Source organism: Ambystoma mexicanum, chromosome 5q, assembly GCF_040938575.1.
Source record: "Ambystoma mexicanum isolate Mex_15411 chromosome 5q, UKY_AmexF1_1, whole genome shotgun sequence".
Lineage (NCBI taxonomy): Eukaryota > Metazoa > Chordata > Amphibia > Caudata > Ambystomatidae > Ambystoma > Ambystoma mexicanum.
In genome coordinates this window covers 675,240,791-675,263,254 of record NC_090933.1, presented here as the reverse complement: position 1 = coordinate 675,263,254, position 22,464 = coordinate 675,240,791, and the positions used below count along the sequence as shown (strand labels likewise).

At 46.9% G+C, this 22,464-nt stretch overlaps 1 protein-coding gene across 1 annotated transcript in view; it reads right to left on the bottom strand.

Moving 5' to 3' along the window:
* Nucleotides 1–22,464, bottom strand: part of ADHFE1 (alcohol dehydrogenase iron containing 1) — a 419,108-nt gene that overhangs the window by 351,175 nt on the left and 45,469 nt on the right. Inside the window, exon 2 of the mRNA XM_069621130.1 lies at nt 13,916–13,953. Within this exon, the coding sequence (XP_069477231.1) occupies nt 13,916–13,953 (38 nt within the window). The remainder of the gene's footprint in view (nt 1–13,915; nt 13,954–22,464) is intronic.

The following is a 22,464-nucleotide window of genomic DNA, read 5'->3' as shown; positions in this document are numbered from 1 at the left end:
CACTTAATGATGTCCCGGGCCAGGGCATCATCGATCTCCCGCTCAATGTCCTGGAGGTGGTCCTCTTCCATGGCCCTGAGGGTTCGCAGGGACGACATGTTCACCTCCAACTCCCTGCGAATTGCCTCGAGGCACTCGGCCCGCCTCAGGGCCCTCCACAAGGAGTTCTCCGCCCTGGCCATTGTGAGCCGTGCCTCTTCCGCCCGCTGCTGCTCCGCATCTATGGCGTGGCCCAACCACTGCCACACGGAAGACACTTTAAATCCAGGGTCCTCCTGCTCTATGGCCGATGCCTGCCCCTCCGATGTTGAAGGCCCCGAGCCATCATTGCTCCCACCATGTTGCTGCTGCTGTGCCTGTGCCCGGCTCTTGCTGCCTGCACGTTCTCCTCCGGCAGGGGTGCAGTTGTCGTGGTGGCCACCCCTGCTGGACGTCCGACTCCCGACTGTGGCAGGGATGTGTCCTCCACCAGCCTGGCCACTGGGTCAGGGGCAGCTCCACAGGGTACCCAGGTGACACATGGCATGGAGGACGACTGGCACATAGGGTGTTCAGGTGAGAGGGGTCGAAAGAAGATCCAGCACACAGAGGAATCCAGCACCGGTGACCCGTCCCAGTAGGTCAAAGAGGCATACGAGACGATGTGCAGTCTCTCCATGAAAAACTGCAGGTCACCTCACATGCCCCGTTGACGCAACGCTATCCCACTCAGGATAGGCTCAACACGGTCCCGGATAGCCACGTCTGCAGGGAGAGGAAGGCCAGTTGTTGTGCGCTCATCCCCTCCCTGAAAACGGGTCTGGACGTAGGCATCCCTGCTGGTGCCAGATGATGCAGTGACAGGATCAGGGACAGGATTACACACAGGCACCTCCGCGGCGGCCTGTGCTGCATCCTGTCCGTGCCCCTGCACTGCACCACTAGCACCAGTGGAATCCCCACCTCCAGACCCCGTGTGTGTCCCTTCCATGGCCTCCTCCTCCACCAAACCCCCCACCAACCTGAATGACTTCGTGCCATCTTCCTCTGTTGGACCCTATGGGGTCTCAGCTGCCCCTTCTGCTGCTGAGGAGTCCACCTCTGACCTCTGCCTCTTGGACCTGCCCTCGGCAGCTGCAGCCTGGGATGCGGCACCAGACTCCTCACTCCCCGACGAGATGACAATCTGGGAGGGGAGCTGGGCCTTGCGTCTCCGGCTGGTGGTGCGATCCCTGCCTCTGTGCTCCACAGCAACCTCTCCGCCCTCTTCATCAGTTGACGCTGCAGACAGGGAGAGATAAAACACAGACATCAGGGCACTGTACAATGGACTGATACACACATGACAGTTGCACATGAGTGGCAGTGTCAAACTTCAGACATGGCATCACACTCCACGACACACATGTCATTTCAACTCACACACATGAGCATTTCCACAGCAATATTGCACCAGGCAGCAACATCCATACACATACAACAGTATGAACAGCCGAAGGTGAGCCTGACATCACATGAAACACAGGGAGTGCACTAGACACGCACACACGCCACCACACTTACATGCATGTATACATCTCCTCCAACTATCGCAGTGATGCGATCGCCAGACATGTCACATCTGGCATTCAGCCTTCTACATATCAGTGTCACGTGCATCCATGTTGCATCGCAGTTGCACACTTGTCAAATACACACACATGCACATGTACACAGTGCCGATACATGCAGCAGGAACCACCATCCATGTGTGACACCACAACCATGCCAAAGTACATACACAGAAATTCAAACATGTGTGCTACCACACCTGCATTTGCACAGCATGCTTACCAACACATACACCATCAATGTGTCTCACACCTAAGAGGACTCACATGTGGCAGCCTCATGCCCCTGTTCATACACATCCCTACATGGCCCTACGAAAACACATGTGCAACCTGCACACTACTGGCACACCACCACACGCACAGTGTCCAATCAGTATGCATGTACACTTACCGCTGGACTCCAGACGGGTCTGCCTCTCAAGGACCTGGACGTGGAGCGCTGGGCATATGTGTTCCAGGACCCTCATCTGGTGGTCGGACAGGTGGCCCCGGCATCCGCTGCCTTCAAGCGCTTCTTGACATGGTGTAAATCGCGGACTGGCACCCCCTCCGCGTTGATGGCAGTCACGATGTCCATCCAGATCCTGGTCCATCCTTCATTGTCGGCGCGTGAACTTCCAAAGAGGGCATCATACTGCCCCAGAACTTGCTCCACCAGGACACCAGCTTCCCTTGCACTGAAGCTGGTGGCCCTCTGCCTCTCTGGCTGGGGGTTGCCAGTGGTGCCAGATGGTGTTGTGCCCGACATGGCAACCCCAGAGGCAGGAGTGGGTGGGCAACTGGGTCCTGGGGCTGGGCTGTGGAGCAATGGTATCCCAGTCGGGAGTCTTCGCTTCCAGCAGGGGTGGTCACAGCAACTGCACCCCTGGCTGACATGCAGGCAGCAAATAGCAGGGCACGTGGGCAGCAGCAGATGGGAGCGTGCTCGGGGCTCTGGGGGGGCAGTAATTCGGCCTTCTAGGCAGGAGCGCGGTCTTCCGTGTGTTGTTGCGTGGCCAGCTTGATACGGAGTGATTTGGCATGTGAAAATCTTGCACGTCAGCGTGTAATTCGAGGAAAGGCCCTTGCGCGTCAGCACACGTATGCGGTTTTATTGGACCCTTAGCGCGTAATCGCTTCTGTGACGTGACTCGGCGGGCGTTTCCCTCGTGACGTGGCAGCCTGCGTGGAAAAACTGCATGTCGCATGTGGATGCGTGTAATCTGAGAAAAGGGCCTACGCGCGTAAGTGACATGACACGCGCAGGTGTTTCCATCAACACGGGTGCATGTTCATCGTACACGTCCAAAAACTGCACGTCCGAGTGTCAGCTCGTGTAATTGGAGGAAAGGGCCTTAGCGCGTATACGCGTAAGTTAAGCTGTATGTGTGGGCCGCTTTAAAAGGTACGTGTAGGACCCCATTCTCTTACGTGCTTTTCGTGGAGATCGAGTGGGTAAATTCTGTACTTCTTGTCGGTTCACACGTGATTACTTCACAGCGTTTTAAGTTCGTACTGCCCGTTACCTCCGACAGCGTTCTTTATTCTTTTTGGGCCGGTTTCCTCAAACAGCGTTCACTTCTTCTTTTGTCCTGTCTCCTCAGACAGTGTACAATTCTTCTTTTGGTGGGGGTGTTGCCAATGCGCACACGCACGTCTTTTTCATGTTCTTTTTCCAGGCAGATGGTGAGTCGCCCATGTATTTACCAACTGTGCTTGCCCCGTTTGTCACGTACCCCTTCAGAGGTCATTGTAGGCTGCCTGTATTACGCGTACGCTTATTTTTGTGTTTATGGGTGCCACAGTGTAGTGCGGGTTCATTTTTTCACGTGGTCTACGAGGGGTTGCGTGCGTGTTATTTTTTGATTTTGGGCTGCCTGTGCGTTGCGTGACCCGTCATCTTCCCCCAGGGGTCACAGACAGCCTTGTTAGAGCAGTAGGGTATGAATTCCATCTAGTACCCTACCCCTTTCATCCCCAATTGCCCAGGACAATAGTTTACTGCTACTCCCATACGCACAACAACATCAGTGCCATGGTTGGGAGGCAACCAAGCAGTAAGGTGGCTGACCTTCAAAAGGTGGACGTGGTGGGTGTGGTAGGGGACGTGGCCAGGATTTGCAGGGTGTCTCTAGACCCCCACTTGTGGAGGACCAATCAGGGACACCCATGCCCCCCCCATGGTTGAGGGAAACGTAGCTGACACCATCCCAGCTCAGTCCTTGTTGGACCAGCCCATTGTGGCACCTGACCTGGCACAGGATGACTCCCATGCCTACTTCCAGGTCAGCAAGTCTAGGCTACGTGTGGCGGTGCAAGTTGGTGTCACCAAGCCACGTGGATCTGGGGCAGCTATGTCATCTGCTGCCCCAAGTAGGCAGGGTGGGGAGGCTGCAGGGGTAGCTGCAGCTCCATCCACCACAGCTCTGAGTCTCCCAGCCAGGACAGTGTCGGTCCAGGTCCATCAAACTGACGTTCCCCCTGCCAACATCACACTTCTGCCAATGCCTTTAGCAAGGCCTATGGTCATTGTGCATTTGCACGCTCCTACTACCCAGTCCACCGGTGCTTCTGCCCCTACTGGACAGAGCGGCGTAAGCCACTCAGGCTCCGCTCCACCTTTGAAAAAGAGGAAGAAGGGTGCTCTGGCACAACAGGTTGAGACCCCAGTCACGGCTAAACACTCCGGCACGTCAAGGAAGCCTATCTTTAATGACCCGGAACTTGATGCACTTGTGACATATGTGTCGGCACATAGCCACGAAATGTTGGTGACTGCAGGGTGCAAAACCACACCTGGTCACCGTAGGGCACACTGGCAGACCATCGCGGACCGCATAAGTGCCCTTGGATTTGTGAGGCGCACAGCTGATTGCTGCAAGCGGTGGGATGACCTGAAACGCAGAGCAAAGAACAAGCTGGCCTCAAATCATGCCGCTACTACATGAGTCTGTTGCTGGGACCTTCGTCACAGAGGAACAGATCCAAGGTGTGGGATAACTACCTGATTACGAGGCATTGTCCGGTGAGTGCCCATAGGTGTGTGTTTAATCCATGTGTATGTTTGGGTGATGGGTTCTGATTGAGTGCCAGGTGAGGGTGTGTACTCCTGAGTGTTATGGGTCACCCATTTGCTTCCTCCCATACATTCACGTGCCTTGGATTTGGGTATGACTGTATCCCTTCTGCCCACAGTTGCCAATTACGCCCAGATTAGTGCACTTTACCTTGAACTGTCATCTTGCAACTACATTGGTCAGATTTTGTAAGTGTTCATTCAGGCTGATTGTTTCCGCTCTCCCATTTTTAGTACACATTATTCTGCCCTATTGCAACATATGTGATATGCTTCGGTCATTGTTTACAGCCCACACTGGGCCACTACTTTTACCTGGTTATGTTAATGATTACACCATTCAGGCCAATGGAGTATTGGGCTGCAGACATTTTTTATTACGGCCTGTTTGCATGTGGAAGATGACAGGTGTTTCCTGTAATGTTAAAGTGACCAACCATTGATCAGCCCACAATGACTGTGTTATTGGACACTGGATGTGTTTCAGTGTGTGGCACATGCATATTTTGCAACACTATTCAGCATCAATATTCGCATCATGTCGATGTGACATGGATGTGTGACAGTACTCATTCACTGACATATTGCTGTAGTTTTGTAATTGACTGTGGCTATGCTACATGACATCTGTGTGGTGGCATGTGTCATGTATGTGTATTGGGCATGCCACTCACAATCTGATGTGTGATGCCAGTGCTACCCAACATGCTGCAAATGTGTTGCATATCCATCTTGCTCTCCCCAGTGTCTGCCTTTTTGACTCCACTTCCAACTCTTTGACAGTGCATGCATGGCAGGGTTATAGTCATGTGTAATTCATGTACTGGATCTCTGGCTTGTCACGGCCTATGTGTGTGCTATGGTGCTCATGCCGGTTTCCATTTGTTGTCTTTCATGTTTTTGCAGGCGATGACGCACTTGGTGCTGTTGAGGGTGAGGAGATGGTGCAGACCCAGGAGGAATCTAAGGCACGACCGGGCACCAGTGGGGGATGTGGTGTGGTGGTGGGTGAAAACCCAATGTTACTGCAGACCATACTGTCCAGGGGTGCCTCTGGGTGCACCTCCCCAGACCTCTATTCAGATGCTGAGTCGGATGATGAAACTTATGTGCAGTCGCAGGTAAGTGTTTCTGGCAGGGATTCTGTTCTGTCCAACCCACCTGGACCAGGGGTAGAACCCTCTATGGGGATGTCAGTGTCGGTAGGTCCCCCTTTGGCGGTTACGGATGCAGGGTCACACTCCACAGCATCTGATCCTGTTCCTGGGCCAGCAGATTAGAGGGGGAAATGCAGTCCTGCAGCCTCAGACAGTGCCAGCACAGCAAGGTGCAGATCGCCTTGCCCCAAACAGGTGTGGTGCCCGTCGACGCAGTGGCCGTGCACCACCAAGCAATACTGTATGGGAAAACTCCATGTACAGTATGGCAACCCAACAGGCAGCATCAGTAGAAATGATGGCTCAGGCAATGGAGAGGGTGGTCACTTCCATTATCCCCGCTGAAAGGCATATGGAGCAACAACAGCATGAAACAGACCCCATTTGCCAATCACACAGGGAAGACATGTTGGCGTCCAACAGGGACCGACGGGCGGCACTGGAGACTCTGCGCAAATCCATATCAATAGAGTCCCAGGGCCATAGGGAAGCCCTAAGGGTAAAAGTCCATAACCTCAGGCAGAGTCTGCTTGAACTTGAGGCCTCCCGAAATGTTAGGGCAGAACAGCAGCTGGAGCAGCTCACACATTTGCTCTAAGCTGAGCTGCATACAACACGTGAGGAGATCCGGGCAACACGCGAGGCCATGCGTGCAGAAATGCAGGCAATTCATGATGTGCTGCATGGGGATCTCCACACTTTAATCCTCCAGAATCAGACCTTCCAGACCCGCATGCTTGCTGCCATGGAGGACCATACAAGGGCTTTCGTGGGCTGCCTCCCATAGTGCCACCGCCTCCTGATGCAGCAGCAGAGGATGAGCAGAGCGACAGCAGTTCTCCCACAATGGCATAGCCGTGCAGGCCATGAGCCCAAGGAGGTATTTTATTTCCCGCAAGATCCATGCAGGTGGGTGTTGGTGTGCACCCTGTCCTTGAACCTCCTGGGTGGCCTCCCCCACACCCACTGGCCCCCACATGGCCATTTTTGATTTTTTTTTTTTTACAGTGTGTTGCCTTGTGTGGCTCCCATGGGCATCCACTGTATTCCGGCTGGGCACATGCAGGCTTGTCCTGAGTTTGGGTTAGATGCTTGGGTTTGTGAGACACACACCCCTCCTGCTTCCCATTTCCATGGGCTTGCAAAGGGTGTGACCAAGTGACAGTGAATTACACAGTGACGTTGGACTCCCATGAGCTGTGTGGGCAGTCTGTAGTCAATACTGTGTAGACAACCCTAGTGGATATTGCTGTTGTATTGTACACTGCATGGTGTATTGATATGTGCTTGTGAATCCATGTCTTCCTCCTAATCTGCAGGTTCCTTCCTCATGTCTTCACAAGGCCGTCTACTTTGCAGATGCAGTTCATGTTGTATGCAGTACACTGAGACATTTGCGTGGCAGCAACACTCTACAGTTGTAAGGGGTCGATGTGCTGGCGTATTCAGGTTGTAAGACTACCACTACTTGAACTTAGTACTGTCATGTTTTTGCATTTTTCCATGGTGTGTTGCAGCATTGTGTTGGTGGTAAGTATTTGGTAATGTGTGCTGTTAGTAATACATTACTGGGAGCATATGTGTGTGGGCAGTTTCCATTAGGGACAGTGTACTTTGTGACACTTGTGTCAGGTCTTGTACATTGCTTTTTTTGCTTTCACATTGCATGACATGCCATGGTGTGTTTGGTGGTGGAGCTGGGGAGGGGTTGGGTGACATGGCGCTGTTCTCATGTTGTATTTAGCAAGGGGCTAATGAATTTAGCAGCATAGATGTATGTCTTTTGATGACACAGCATTGGTGGTGTTTGGGTAGGGATGCACACAATGTAACACTTCCAGGTGACCAATCTTAGGATGGTATGGTTGTGACAGTTGAGTGTCCCTTATGTCATCATCATTGATTGTCTGCTGGTATGTGCCATGGCTGTGTGCACTGCATAGGGGTGTAATTTTATGTGAAGTAATTAGTGACCAGCTGTGTACGGGCTGCCGCACCACATAACCTTTCCCCTCCCATGCGCAACGGGCGTGCATGTGGTTGGGGATGTGGGGTCACCACCATATCCACCGGCAGACCCCGGCGTGTTTTAACGTCGTGCAGGACACATGCTGCCACTATGATCCTGCACACTACTGGGGGAGCATATAACAGCTGCCCACCAGAGCGGTCAAGGGAGCGAAAGCGTGACTTGAGCACTCTGAATGTGCGCTCCACTATGCCCCGGGTTGCAATATGGGCTGTGTTGTATCTTACCTCGGGTGGCGTGGTGGGGTTCCAAATTGGCGTCATCATGTGGGTGCTCAGAGGGTAGGCACTGTCCCCTGGGGAGGTGGTGATGGGTATCATTAGTGGGGTTGTGACATTACTCAGTATCTGACATGCTTGCATATGCAGAGGCATTTATACTCACCAAGCAGCCATGTATCGCCATGCCGCCCAGCTTCTAGGTGCCGGTTTAGGGTTGACATTCTGTAGATGAAACTGTCATGGGTGGCCTAGTTGGCATATACTGAGGTGATCATTTCCTTGGCATCACATACTACCTGCACGTTGATGGAATGCCAGTGCTTGCGGTTTCTATAGATGTGCTCAGATGCCTTGGGGGGACGTAGAGCCACATGGGTGCAGTCAATGGCACCTAGCACTTTGGGGAATTGTGCCGTCCCATAGAAATCTTGGATAGCAGCCTGCCTTTCTGCAGGTTTTCTGGGCAGGTACATGTGCCTGCGGACTTATGGGCGTGCAGTCATGATGGCCAACACCTGGTGTAGGCATCGTGACTGCGTGGCCTGTGACACCCCCCACTATAGCACTTGTCCGCTGAAATGATCCAGTGGCCAAGAAGTGCCGTACATTGAGGACCTTCTCCAGGGGGCTGAGTGCTTGGGAGCACAGGGTGAGTGATGTGGGGTCATCCTCCCACTCACTCACCAGGTTGAGTATTATGTGAGGTGGAAACCTGTATCTCCCATACACCTGGTCATCAGGCATCCCAAAAAGGCTGGTTCTGGGTGTAAAAATTCTGGGCCCGACTATCCTCCTCCTCCGGTATCCCATGACCACTGCTGCTAGGAATGGTATATTCATCTTGGCGTCTGGGCTTGTTTGTTGTTTGCGTGCACTTTTATGCTGCGCGGATCCGGTCCACGTACGCCTGCTTCCTGCTGGCATACGTGTTTCCGGATTAGCGCGTCTTTTTTGGCGCACATAGTAGCCCCGTTCAATTCCATGAATACGTGTTGTAGACACGCGTGTGGGCATTCCGCGCATTTGCCTCCTGTACTTCCCCCGTGACACCCACATTTTCACGCGTTGTTCCCCATTCCGCATGTTACGCCCCCTGTTCTGCCTACTTTTGTTGTGTACGCTGCGCTATGTGCGCTTTCGCTGTGCGCTTAGCGCACGCTGTTTGGAGACGCATGCGCCACGCAGAATTTTTGCGCGCATCCAGGGATTTACACGCGCGCGGACTTCCTTCGCTGTGCGCGGGTTTCGCTGCGATTTTCGCACTTGCACTGCGATTCGCACGCTTTCGCCGAAAATTTCAGCGCACATTAATTCCATGAATCGGCCTCAGAATGTCAATTGTTGGCCATGTCCTGAAAATTAGTCCGACAGGTAGCACTTCCTCTTATTTGTATCCCCTTTGTTTTATGGCTAAGTTAGTATGCTGTTTGAAAAGTTGTAAAGCAGATTATTTGTTCTTTGTCCTGTTGACATATAGATAGTTCTTCCTTACTTCTACTGTACCACCTCTAAGAAGAAGACCCCCCTCTGCAACACAGTAGATGAGTTCTAGTCCAACAAACCACCCTTTAAATGGAAGATTCCCTATTCCTTTTGTATGTGATCCATACCACTATCCTCACCACCTTTGAGACTGTTCACCCTCCAGGGGTGATGATATCAGCAGGAGAACCATGTATTTCTTAAGACAGTAACCAAGCGCGCAGTCTCCAACCCCCATTTATAATACTATTGGGTACTTTGCTTTGTATGTTTTCTTCTGTAAAGTACGTGAATTACAATGTAATAAAACCAGCTTCATTTATATAGTAGTGATTTATTGATATTGAGGAGGGGATGTGTCACGTGACCAAGTTGTTATTCAGGAGCGACATGTGCCGGTCGGGGAGTTAGGCAGGGGGGAGGGCTTGGGCACATTCTAGTGTTTCGCCATGGGCAGCAGATTGGCAACTGACCTGCATATACTCTACTGAAGGAACCCTCCCCTCCAGGCAGTCTACTTTACCAGAAAGAGCCTCAAGAGATTGAGCTTAAAATCAGCCATGTCGGATGTCACTCTGGCCAGCGTCTGGGACATGTGTTCCTCCCTAGATTGAGTCTCTCCCCTTCCAGCTATACCCCTTCTTTCTTTTAGATGGCTGCAAGCATTAGGATCCATTTCCAGGGGTTGTACATGCAATATTACAAAGGGAGATGTCCCCCAAAAGTGGGGAAGGCTGGACCTCTACATTCAGGCTGTGGTTCCAGTGGCTGGCAGTTCAAGAAACAAGAAAAAAGTAAACAAGCAAGGGCTCTTCCCTGGATGGATATTTAAATATATATATATATATATATATTATAGTGCTGCGGTTGCCACATTATAAGTTAGGTGTGTATCTAGCCCCATAGGAAAGCCAAAAATTCATATGCTAATAAAGTTTGACTTGCAGGATGGATTTGGCTGATTTTTTGCAACAAAATATTTGTCCTGCACCACCCACCCCTCCAGACCGGACATTTTAGGAAGGATTAATGAAAAAATGAAAAACATTTTAAGCAAGCAAAAACAACACTGTTTTCGGCATACTCCTATTCATTTTCCCATAGAGAAAGGGCAGAGACCGCTGGACGGAATTGGACCAAATAAGAAACAACTTGGGCACAAAGCGTTAACTCGATTTCCGGAGTTGGGGGCCTGGGATATTCCGACCAGTAGTTTTAAAAATATATTTCACAGGGAAAGGGGTTCCCTTTCTCACAAAATGTTAGCTATATCTCCCAAGGTGCTTAGCAGCAGGGAGGCCAAGAGGCTTTTCAGAAATGAAACAGCTGCATTTTTCCCCAGAAATTCTATTGCTTATAACTTTCAACTTGCTGGGTAGATTTGGATGATTTTTTCAAACCCAAAATGTTGTCATGCCCTCCCCCCAGCCCCAAACTGGACATTTTGGGAATAGTATGAAATGAAAATGTTAGTAAGAAAACAAAACACCACAGTTTTCAGCCCGTTTATGGTCACATCCAGAACAAGTGCAGTCTTTTGTATGGTTTAGTGGACTGATCAAATGGGTTTTAATGTGTTTTTTTTGTTTTTCAAAGTGTTGCTAAAGTAAATCTAATGTGTGTGCAAGGTTTCAATTTTGTAAACCAAATGCACAAATAAAAAACGAAAAAGTGAAGTTTTAACAGTCGTAGCGTGAAAACCACTGGGTAGATAAGAAACAACTTGGGCACAAAGCATTGACGTACTTTCCTTGACTGGTTTGGGGTAAATCTATACAGTAGTTTCTAAAATATTCAACAGAGAAGGCGATGCCACAAGCTCCTTAAAACCTTTATGATCGGTCTTGCTGCTTGTCAATAACTTGACTTGCTGGATGGATGTGGATGACATTTTTTAAACAAAATGTCTGTCAAGGCCAGTATCTCCTCCTCCCCCTGCCCCGATCCAAACTGGACATTTTGGAAACAATTTGTTAAAAACTGCAAAGTTATTAAGCCTGCTGCCATTCATTTTCCCATAGAGAAAAAGTGCAGTTTTTTAACAGATGTAGTGCGAAAACCGCTGGATCAAACTTTGGAATGAACTCCCCCACGGCCTTACAGTGTCTAATAACTTTGTTGACATCAAAACATCAAAAAAAAGACTCAAAACTCTTCTGTTTATGCAGTCACTCCTATGAAACGACAGCGGCTAGATGGCCTGGCCATAGGCGCTCTACAAACACCAGTAGCAATCACATCAGGCTAGAGATCGGGAGTTGGAAAGAAGACACCATGTGAAGCTGGGGATTTGGGGGTGGGCTGGGGAGCTAGTTATGGGTATACTTTTTGTGGTTTATCAGGGGAAGACCACATGAATCTCACAAGATTACAGCGGCAACACCACAATTAGTGCTCAGAAAACAATCTGCGTCACACAAAGCAGTGAGTGATAGGGGTAATGGCAGAAAGTTAGGGAGGGAAAAAGCAACTGATTTGAGTGAGGGGACATGGAAAAAAAGATGGCGGACACATGTTGAGTGCATGTGAGGTCGTGGAAGACTTTAATTCTGAGCAATTTTTCAGTTATCACAGAAATCAGCAAACCACCACTCTACCACAGGAATTTCTGTCACTGGAAATGATTACTGTGAAATTATTGCGGGAATCAGAAAAAAAAGGTGCAACATCTTCAGTGCCTACATCTACTGGGCAGGGGGAAATTGGAGTTTGGTAACATATTAATGGTGTGAATGACCAGTGGCCATGGCTAGTGGGCCCAAATGAAAGGTATTGGTACAACAGGTACAGAGGCCATAGCAGGCCATAGCTAGTGAGAGCTTAAAAAAACGATGCGACATGTTCAGCCATGGCTAGTGGGCCTGAAAGAAAACTATTGGTACAACATGTATGTACCCACAGCAGAGTCCATGTCTAGAGGGACCTGAGGAAATTAAGGTATAACAAAACCCTTGAAATTCAGTGAAAACACATTTGTTAAGAAATAGTTAAAGTGATCAGATTTAATGCAATAAAACCCCTGAAATTCGGCACTCGCATTTTAATAAATTCTACCTCGGAGAAGAAAATGCATCACACAAACCAAAAAGTCATAGGAGGTAATGGCCAGGAGAAAAACAATTGAGTGGAGTGTGGAGGGTGGTGGGGGAATGGTAAGTGGAGGCGGCACCCGATGATTGCCTGTGAGGGCAAGGAAGTGTTTGTGATTTTTGAGAATACTCGGGGGGGAATCCCACGGGCATGGGTAGTTCAATGCCACTGTATGTGTCGTTTGTTCCCACCATCGGGGGACATCAGGGAGTCCTCAAGAATGGGGAGAGTGCGAAAAAGAAAAAAGTTATTTTACACCTGCAGTGATCACATCTCCTTGGCCGGGGGTAATGGGCCTGTGTGCCACAGGTCATGGCTAGTGGGCCCCAAAGAAACCTATTGGTGCAACATGGCCAGTGGCCATGGCCAAAGGCCATGGCTAGTGGGCCCCAAAGAAACTATAGTATAACAAAACCCTTGAAATGCAGTGATAAAACTTTAGTTAGGAGAGAGTTAAGGTGATCAGATTTAACATGAAAAATACATAGCAACAAAACTTTTGAAGTTCAGTGAAAAAAAAAACCTTGGTTCAGAGAGAGTTTAGGCAATCAGATTTAACTTAACAAAACCCCTGAAATTTAGCAATTGCATTTCGAGCAAGTCCACCTTAACTATGCACCCCTGTTGCACAGTTTATGGCCCCAATGACGACATAAGTTGTGACGTCACGAATTACATCATACATTATATCACTGATGACACCACTGATGGTGGCACTAATAACATCATGCATGACATCACTGATGGTGGCACTAATAACATCATGCATTACATCACTGATGTCACTGGTTTGATTAATTACCTTTAAAAAAAAAATCACTCTGTTTAACATAACATATATGTACATATTTCAATGAAGTATTGTAATTGTTTACTAATACATACAATTTAAACCATTTGTATAATGTTACATATTTGTATTTTGTATAATCGTATAATAATACTTCTGTATCAGTGTATTGCTCCCATGTTGTTGTTATTGTTAAGTGTAATAACATTTATCAAAAGGGGTCAACAAAAATATTCAAACTTATCGTATTATGTCCCTATCATAAAACACATTTTTGCCACATTTTTGCTTTAAAAACACTAAAGATGTCAACAATATCAAATACAAATACCACAAATATTGGCTTGGCCAACACTTGTTACAATTTCTTTTCCTACACATTTCCAATAAAACGTTGATTTTGAAAGTATCTATGTTTGTTGTGACTGTAATGCGATACAGCACACACTTCTAATTAAAACAGCAGACATGATATTGTTGATATATATTATTGTGTTACCTTGAGAAAAAACGTGGGAATGAGCGGGACACCGGCACCTAATTGAGATAAACACACAAGAAACAGGATAGGTTACACACACTTATAGACGTTATTGGTATTTGGTTTAAATGAATGAACGCTGATGCATCAAACACACTTGCATCCCTATGCTAGCAAAGCTTTAAGAAAGCTAGTGTTTGCCATCTAGTGTTCACTTAGGCTGCATGTGTTTTTTACATTGCTCATAATGAAATCTTGCTACTAAGGTGGGCTATGAGAAGCGCTATGAAGCGAAAATAGGTAATCCATCTCCACCGATGAAATCATATTCAAAACATCTGTGGCCATTGAATTTGGACCTGACTGCTTGCTCTGCATTATCTTAACCCTTGCTTCTCGCCTAAGAGAGACCATACACCATATAGCTGTTTAGCTGCGTTGCTGTTATTTAGCTGCTCATGCTGGTGGCTGCCGGAGGATGATGCAGAGCTATTCTTGTCCTATTTTACTGGCAAACACTCCATTCTTCGAATGCTCCTAACCTGGTGAAGGCCTATGGTATAGTATGGTCTTAGGAAATAGTGTCTCAACAATATTAAAACTTTGTAGGTTTTTAAACAAAACATGATGCTGGGATGTGAAACTCATTTCGTAAAAGATGTATGTGGTATTTCAAATGATTGTTTCCCAGTGTATTTTATTTGTACCTTGCGGTTTCATCTTTCCGAAATTGTGAAAGGTTTGTTAATTAAAACACTGCACAATAAACAGAAATGCCTTTCTCTGCAGAACAGTGCGAGGAAGGGCCTCTCGATCTCTACATTCTCCCAAGTCCTGCTGGTGACAGATTCTGCCTTCGCTGAACATCTTGTCTGAGCTGTGGCGCCCAGTATCTTTTCAGGTTGTGCTCAATCAGTCTTTATTTCGTGAGCGTTTGCCTGCTGGTTTTGCCCTAGTGATTTGTAACATTCTAGCTTGTGTTGTTCTAGTTCTGCTTTTGTGTACATTGTGCATCATTGCTAGAGCCTGTTCCAAGATACTGGGCTATTTCGCCACTGGCTTGGGTTTCCTGTGCTGGGAATCTGCAATGCACTGCTGCAGAAAGACTGCAGTTCTAGAATATATTGTTCAAGGGCTTGTTTAATGTATTTTATTGTTTTGTCTTGCAGGGCCTTGTAGCGGAGGTTCGTTTGGGTTACTTCTCTTCATATAACACCAGAATATAACACAATCATTTTGGCATAATACATGTATAGGTAAGACTGCAGTAAATACTTGTGGTGCTATACGTACACAGTAATTCCAAACATGTCTGCAAATTAGTTTTGCAGACAAATAACACTTGTGATGGACGTAGTAGAAGAACTTCTCTTCATTCCAGTGTATGGAAGTCTTTTTACTATGTGTATTACTAATGTCATGTGTCGGCAGACATTTTTGGAACTTTTCAGGTATGTGTTTCAGGGGTCCTCCAAAAGCTCGAAATAAATAGTTACCATAAGTAGTCCAAGAAGGAGTGCACATTGGGCAAAAAGTAATGCTATTTATTATAGCTGGGCTAGCACAAATCAAACAGAGCAGTGGAACAGAACTGGTTGTTGACAGCTGACAAACTGGTACACAGCGAACATCATTTTGACTCTGCTAATACAATGTTATGGTGTTGGAAACAGTTGCGGTTCAAACTTCACGTCCTTGCAGTTCCCACAAAGCTTACTGATTAAAATGAGTCATACCCCTATAGCTAGACACACTTTAGTAAATCATGATTGGAGCAAACAGATCTGCCCACTACTGGCTTATCTCCTCCCCATGTGGTGCCACATTGCGTACGACTCCTCCTGCAGTTTGCAATCAGTAAAAATATTTGTGCTGACCTCCGTTCCTTTATTAATCTGCCATTGGTCAGCACCACAGCGGAAGGAACATGAGACACCCATAACTAGTGGGAAGGGAGACATTCACACAGCACCTGCAAGACAGTGACCATCACAAACTCTGTAGTGGACACTTTGAGGGCTGGTTAATTCCCAGGGACACCAGAATGTACTGTCTGATTGGTTCTTCAAGAAACACGGCTCCATTTCACCTCCCTGTTGTTATACCTGCTGCCAAAGGGCAATTAAGACTGCATTGGAGTTATGCGAGTGGCTCTCTGGATCAGGTTGACTTCCCTAGCTACCACAAGCAGCCATGGGACTGGCTTGCCAACCTTGATTACATCCCCAGTGCAGTCTCAGCAACTATGGCCTGCTGGAGTCGAGTAGCTTGCCTTCAGCTTCCCTCCTCCCTAAACCGTGGTTCACAGGTTAGGTGTTCGAAGTGGCCCAACCTGTGGCATCCCCATACAGTGTGTTTACCTTTCTCGTACTTGTACATACAAGGTCCTCGTGTGGATGTCATAAACAAAGTAGCCCCCTCTCTTTGTACCCTTATCAGGCCTGAATCAAAGGTGGACTACAGCTGCCAGAGTTCCCTTGTTTTTCACCCCTAGGAGGTGTCCCAGCCCACCCCATTTATTCCGTTAATTGGTAGGTGCACCCCCCTGTCCAGCCCTGAATCAGCACCTTCATTACATTCCCCCTTTGATCGATCTTTCGATCGATACCTTGTCTCCAATTATCTCCCTACTTAGTTCTTTGGGCATCCATGTCTTAGTTACCCTGTTCATGTCCTCTCCTTCATACCCTTCCATTGTGTCCCCAATTATTAGCTAATCTTGTCCATCTAGGGAGCATGCCACTCAAAAAGCTTCATAGTATTCTACATTTGGTGGGGGTGCTGCAAAAACAACCTCATGCACTCCGTCCTCTCCCTCATTCATCCTGGGAGTTGGCCCTTCTAGTTCATTACCATCAGTAACAGAGGTACCACTACACCACAACCTTTTTTTAGATCAGAACCAAATGGGATGGGAACCCGAGGCACGGGTAACAAGAAGCTTGCAAGCCTTGTGGCGAATCTGTCCTCCCATAGTCTCAACCACGATGAGACCACAGTTCTTGAGAAAGGGATGGGTTTAGTTTCCACCAATCTGCACAACGATTTTCTATTCAGTCAGGAATGTCATGCCTTTATGAGGAAGGTTCATCTAAAACAATTCTTTCAAGATAAAGAATTGGAAATGGATGACACCGATACGGGGCTACACAACAAGTCCACTTTTTGTGTACCAGCCAGTGAAAGAACAGCAGAGGCACAAGTATTCGAAAGAAGAGTACTCCAAGACCTGAAGAAATTAGAATTCCAAGGTACCAGCAAATCTGTTTTCCACAACACGAGTAATCGTGCGAAAGCAGCAATCAAGGGCTTACTTGATAATAAATCCATTATCATTCGCAAAGCCGATAAAGGTGGCGCGATAGTCTTACAAAATCGGGAGGCTTATAATCTCGAATGCAATAGACAACTTCTTGACCTCTAATGCCTCACACTGCTTTTAACTGATCCAACTACAGTATTGCAACAACGGATCAATGCAAAAGTTAACAAAGCTAAAGAGCGAAGCTGACTTTTTGTGTGCCCCGAAACCTCGAATTCCACAGTTTTACACCCTCCTCAAGATTCACAAGAGTACTGAACATCCGCCATTCAGGCCAATTGTGTCGTGGGTCAATTCGGTGTTGGAACCCTTGCCCAGATTTACTGATTTCTTCCTTCAACCCCTAGTGCACAAAATGAAATCTTATGTGCAGGATACGATCCAGATGATTAACGAGGTTGAAGGGATGACATTTGATCCGAGTGTCGAATTGTTGGTGGGGTTCGATGTTGTTGCCTTATATACCAGTATACCACAAAGGGCCTCTCTTGACATGCTTGACGAGCGTTTACTTCTCGAATATCCAGGCTCCACCACTCCCATGTCATTTGTACTCTGGTGTGCCGAAATGGCACTCACAGAGAGCTACTTTCATTTCAATGGTGAGTATTACAAACAAATACAGGGCATCGCAATGGGTGCTACTTTAGCACCCAGTGTGGCTAACCTATACATGGAGCAATTTAAAGTCAACAAAATCCTATCAGTACATAATCCATTCAAACAGAACATCCGTACATAGAAACGATATGTTGATGATATTTTCGTCATATGGTCTGGCAACATACAAGAACTGAACCAATTCTTTGAATGGTTGAACCTACAAGATTGCTATCTTAAGTTCACCTATACCCAGAGCAATCTGGAATTGAATTTTCTAGACATCACGATTATGTCAAGTATCACTGATAACATGCTTAGTGTGAAGCCTTTTCACAAAAGCACAGACAAAAACTCTCTACTACATTATGAGAGTTTTCATTCCCGACATGTCCGAGACAATTTACCTCTAGGCCAGTTTCTACGCCTGAAGAGAAACAGTACCTCGACACAAGACTTTAAGAAAGAGGCTGAGGTTTTAAGTACCAGACTGCTTGAGAGGGGCTATCCTAAAAAGCTTACACATTTGGCGAAGAAGCGTGCCCAAAATAACAATAGACAGGCCCTTCTCGAATATTCCACTCACTCCAAGACGGATGAGGATGACAAATATGTATTTGTTAATACCTTTAGCCACATCTCTAACAAAATAAAACTAGGTTGCTCAAAAATTGGAATATCCTACAACAAGGCCCTAAACCACTTACCAAACCGATTGTTGCTTTCAAAAGAAGTCGCAACCTGAAGGAACTCATTTCACGTAATGACGTCAGCTCGAGACCCAGTAACAGAGCACACTGCCTGAAATATGGGGAATCCCAAAATTGACTGGCCATTCTGCGTGTGGACAATGCTCGTGCTGTAATTCTACCTCTAGAAGCACATAATTGAATCTGGGTTTGAAAACAATGTGGCGCCAACACCAATTCGGCAATTGCAATCCAACATGCTGATTTATGTAATTTGGTGTCCTTGCGACCGCTTGTATGTCGGCAAAATGGAATGTAGGATTAAAATAAGGATTGGGGAACACAAGCGTTGTAATAGGACTCTGAATGCCCCATTGGTTAAGAACTGGATTGAATTTGTGCACAAAGTGGAAGATCTGCGCTGGAGTGTGATCTTGAGAATTAATCCCACAGGGGGATAGTAATCGTGATAAGATTAAGCTACTCCAAAAGGAACAACGTATGATATTTCTAACTCGCAGCGCTGAGATTGGACTAAATGACAAAATTGTGTGGGGAGTATGAATACGGTATGGGATAAGTCCCATTGCCTTTCTAGCTTGATGAGTAGTTATGTTTTAAACATCACCCTCACTCTGGAGTTTACTGGTTGATATACTTGCACTGTGAACCTCATTGCGTTTTGCTCATGCCCACTTGGGGACTTTGTGTAATCAGATCCCCTTAGACCCTGTGTCAAGAGGATTCAGCGGTTTTCATCTGAGAGCTTACTGATTTGTTGAAAAGAAGAACAAAAGAATCTAAGATTAACCAATGTGTAATTGTTGGGGTTAGTTTTGGTATTTTATGAAGACTTGCAGTGCATTTCTTAAACTCGACCGACGAGGCACAATGTCCTCAAAATATATTTTTGCGCGCGGGGGCAGACAGAACGCTGGTGATCTTCGCCAAGTACGAGACTTGCCGTACATGTTGATATTCTTTGATGACAGCCGTAATTTTCCCTGCATTGCATGGGAAGGCACTATACCATCAGGTGTTAAATCAGTGGTTTTTGATTGATCGCTGACTTTAAGATATTCAATTCCACTCTGCGGAGTCCTTTTTACCTGATGGCAGTTGACGTATCGGATTAATATCACATTTTCCCACAGCGTTATATTATGTGAGAATAGTCTGTTCGAGTCCCCGGTTGAGTTAAATGCACATGGACTCGATATACCATAACTACAAGCGCGAATGTGCACACCTGCAGCGTGTTAGCCTGTCTCCCAAAATGGCGGGCGGGTGCCCACGCAGCTGCGTTGTGCAGCTTTGCAACCTATATTAGCACCCCAACAGCAAGTGAGATTCAGGGTTCCTTGCTTGATCCTGGGAGTGCCTCGGAGGTGCTTACTGAGTTTTACCTGCACAGAGGGGTTACTACGAACCCCCAACTGCACATTTAGATAGGCTGCAGTTTAGGTGAGTTTTACCCACTCTTTAAAACCGCCATTGGATTGACCCTTGGTTTAGACTTTTTTAAAGCCTTAGTAAATAAGGGCTTGTTCTCCATGAAATATTGGGTGTAAAGCATGCCAGTGGGAATGGCCCACGGCCACTGTAACAACAATAGACGAATATGGCGGCAGGTTCAAAGTAATAAACGGTGTCCTTTGGGGTACCAACTTGCTGTGGATATTTAATTTCAATATCAATGCCTTTTTTACTTGGGACAAGCTTTTTGACCTAATGATGTTTGGATCAGCCGTCTGACAGTTTCACTCACTGACGACTACGCGCCATTGGAAGTTGCTTCCCGAGGTTGCGGCGTGATTGGCTGCAGGTTTAATTAGGCTGACTATGCAGGTATTGTATTGTGGTTGCATTGTATTTTAAATACTGCACTACTGTGAGATTTATCTACATGATGCTAAATTACATCTGTTTTTATCCTCACAGTGTCATTCTGAGCCCGTTTGGAGCTATTTTTTCAATTGAAGATCGAAGTTGCTTCTCTACGTGCAACATGCCCCTAGCTCACGCTTGATACTCTTAATTAAGGTACGGTCTGTGAATTCCATTTGACAAGCCGCCAGTTGGCAGTCGTCTAATGATCCTGGGCCCCCCCTTTTTCTTTTGGTTCAGTGGGTACGTGTTGAGGCCATTTCTAGAAGAGATACTAGTGCTTAGCCCGTCTGGATTATTTATTAGCTTTCTTACTACTATCCCGCTGCCTTCTTGTTCACAGGTGCGCAGCATCTACCTCCCGCTGGATCAGAGACCAAGTTGATGGTGAAGGCAGCAATCTAGCTGCAGTTACCACTTTCTTCCACTGTCTAACCGCGATATTACATTGATAGTGTGTGCTATTGGTTGAACCTGGAATCGACCGGGAAACTCTGCTTTTATAAAGACAGCTTTTTGGCTGCTTTTTTAGCCTTCAAGGTTGCACAAACATTTGTTATTGTGAATTGTTGTTGTTTTTTGAATACATGCCCCTGATGAATTTCCCTTTACTGTGTGTGATGAGATTGTATGAGGAATGAAACATGTTGGGTTGATTGGGTATGATGCAGTGTGAGTTTTTATGCGTTATTGAGTTTTGGGTTTAATGTAGGTGAATTCATTTTAGTCCTGTGTGTTTTTTGAATAGTGATTTTTTCTCTATTCTGAATGTGGAACCTGATTTAAGGTGGTTCCCCTCACTTTCACTGTTCCCGTGTATTACTTTCTTGAGTTCTTCCTGGTTTACTTTTCACATTTTATATTGTATTGTGTTGCTGAATATGAATAGCCTTTTGAAGGTGTTTTTTAATGATTGTTAATTAATCTAATAAAATATATTTTTTTGGTAAATCTTGTGCTCCAAATGTATATTGTGCAGTGCTAAAATGGTTGTTTTATTCCTTACCTTAGGGTGGTGTTAATCCCCCCAGTTTGGAAGACCAGTCTATCGAGAGGTTGATGTCTCATCTGTGCTACTTCACTGTCCACCAAACCCTTTGTATGATATTTTAAGGTTTTCCTAAAATAGGGGGCAGGTTTGGTGGAGCATTATAAATACCTTGTTCCCCCACCTCTCTCTGTCAGTCTGATTCAAAGGCTGACAACAGCTCCCAGAGTTCCTTGTTTTTCACCCTTAGGAGGTGTCCCAGGCCACCCCTTTTATTCCCTTAATTGGTAGGTGCACCCCCCTGTCTGGCCCTGAATCAGCACCTTCATTACATTTTCCCTTTGATCGATCTCTCGATCAATACCTTCTCTCCCATTATCTCCCTACTTTGTTCTTTGGGCATCCATGTTTTAGTTACCCTGTTCATGTCCCCTACTTCATACCCTTCCATTGTGTCCCCAATTGTTAGCCAATCCTGTCCATCTAGGGAGCATGCCACCCAAAAACCTTCATAGTCTTCTACATTTGGTGGGGGTGCTGCAAAAACAACCTCATGCACTCCGCCCCCTCCCTCATTCATCCTGGGAGGTGGCCCTTCTAGTTCATTACCATCCTCGTCAATTTTATCAGCAAACATTATTATACTGTGTTTTCCTCTTGCGACAATCGCACCAGCCGATGATCCACTGACCAACACAGAAGGCAACGAGCATCACAGCGAGCAATGGGACAGTTATTTTAAACATAGCTGCTAGCCACTCGGGCACCCAGGAAAATAGTGAATCGAAGCAATTGTCCCGCGTGGTGTCATGTGTTTCTTTGACCATTTTTTCATGTAAGGTACGGATCTCCTCAACAGCTTCCATAAGTGTCCCATTGGTGGCATAATTGGTGGGTATTGCGGTGCAGCAGCTGCTTCCTATCTTATTGCATAGCCTGTGTTTTATTCCCATGAGGTGTGTTATTTCCTTAAAGAGGTAGTTGGCAAAATGTTGGCCATTGTCTGACCTTATCTCATCACAAACCACCCAGCTTGGAATTTAGCGGCTGACATTGGTCATTTTTAGCACAGGGCCCCACC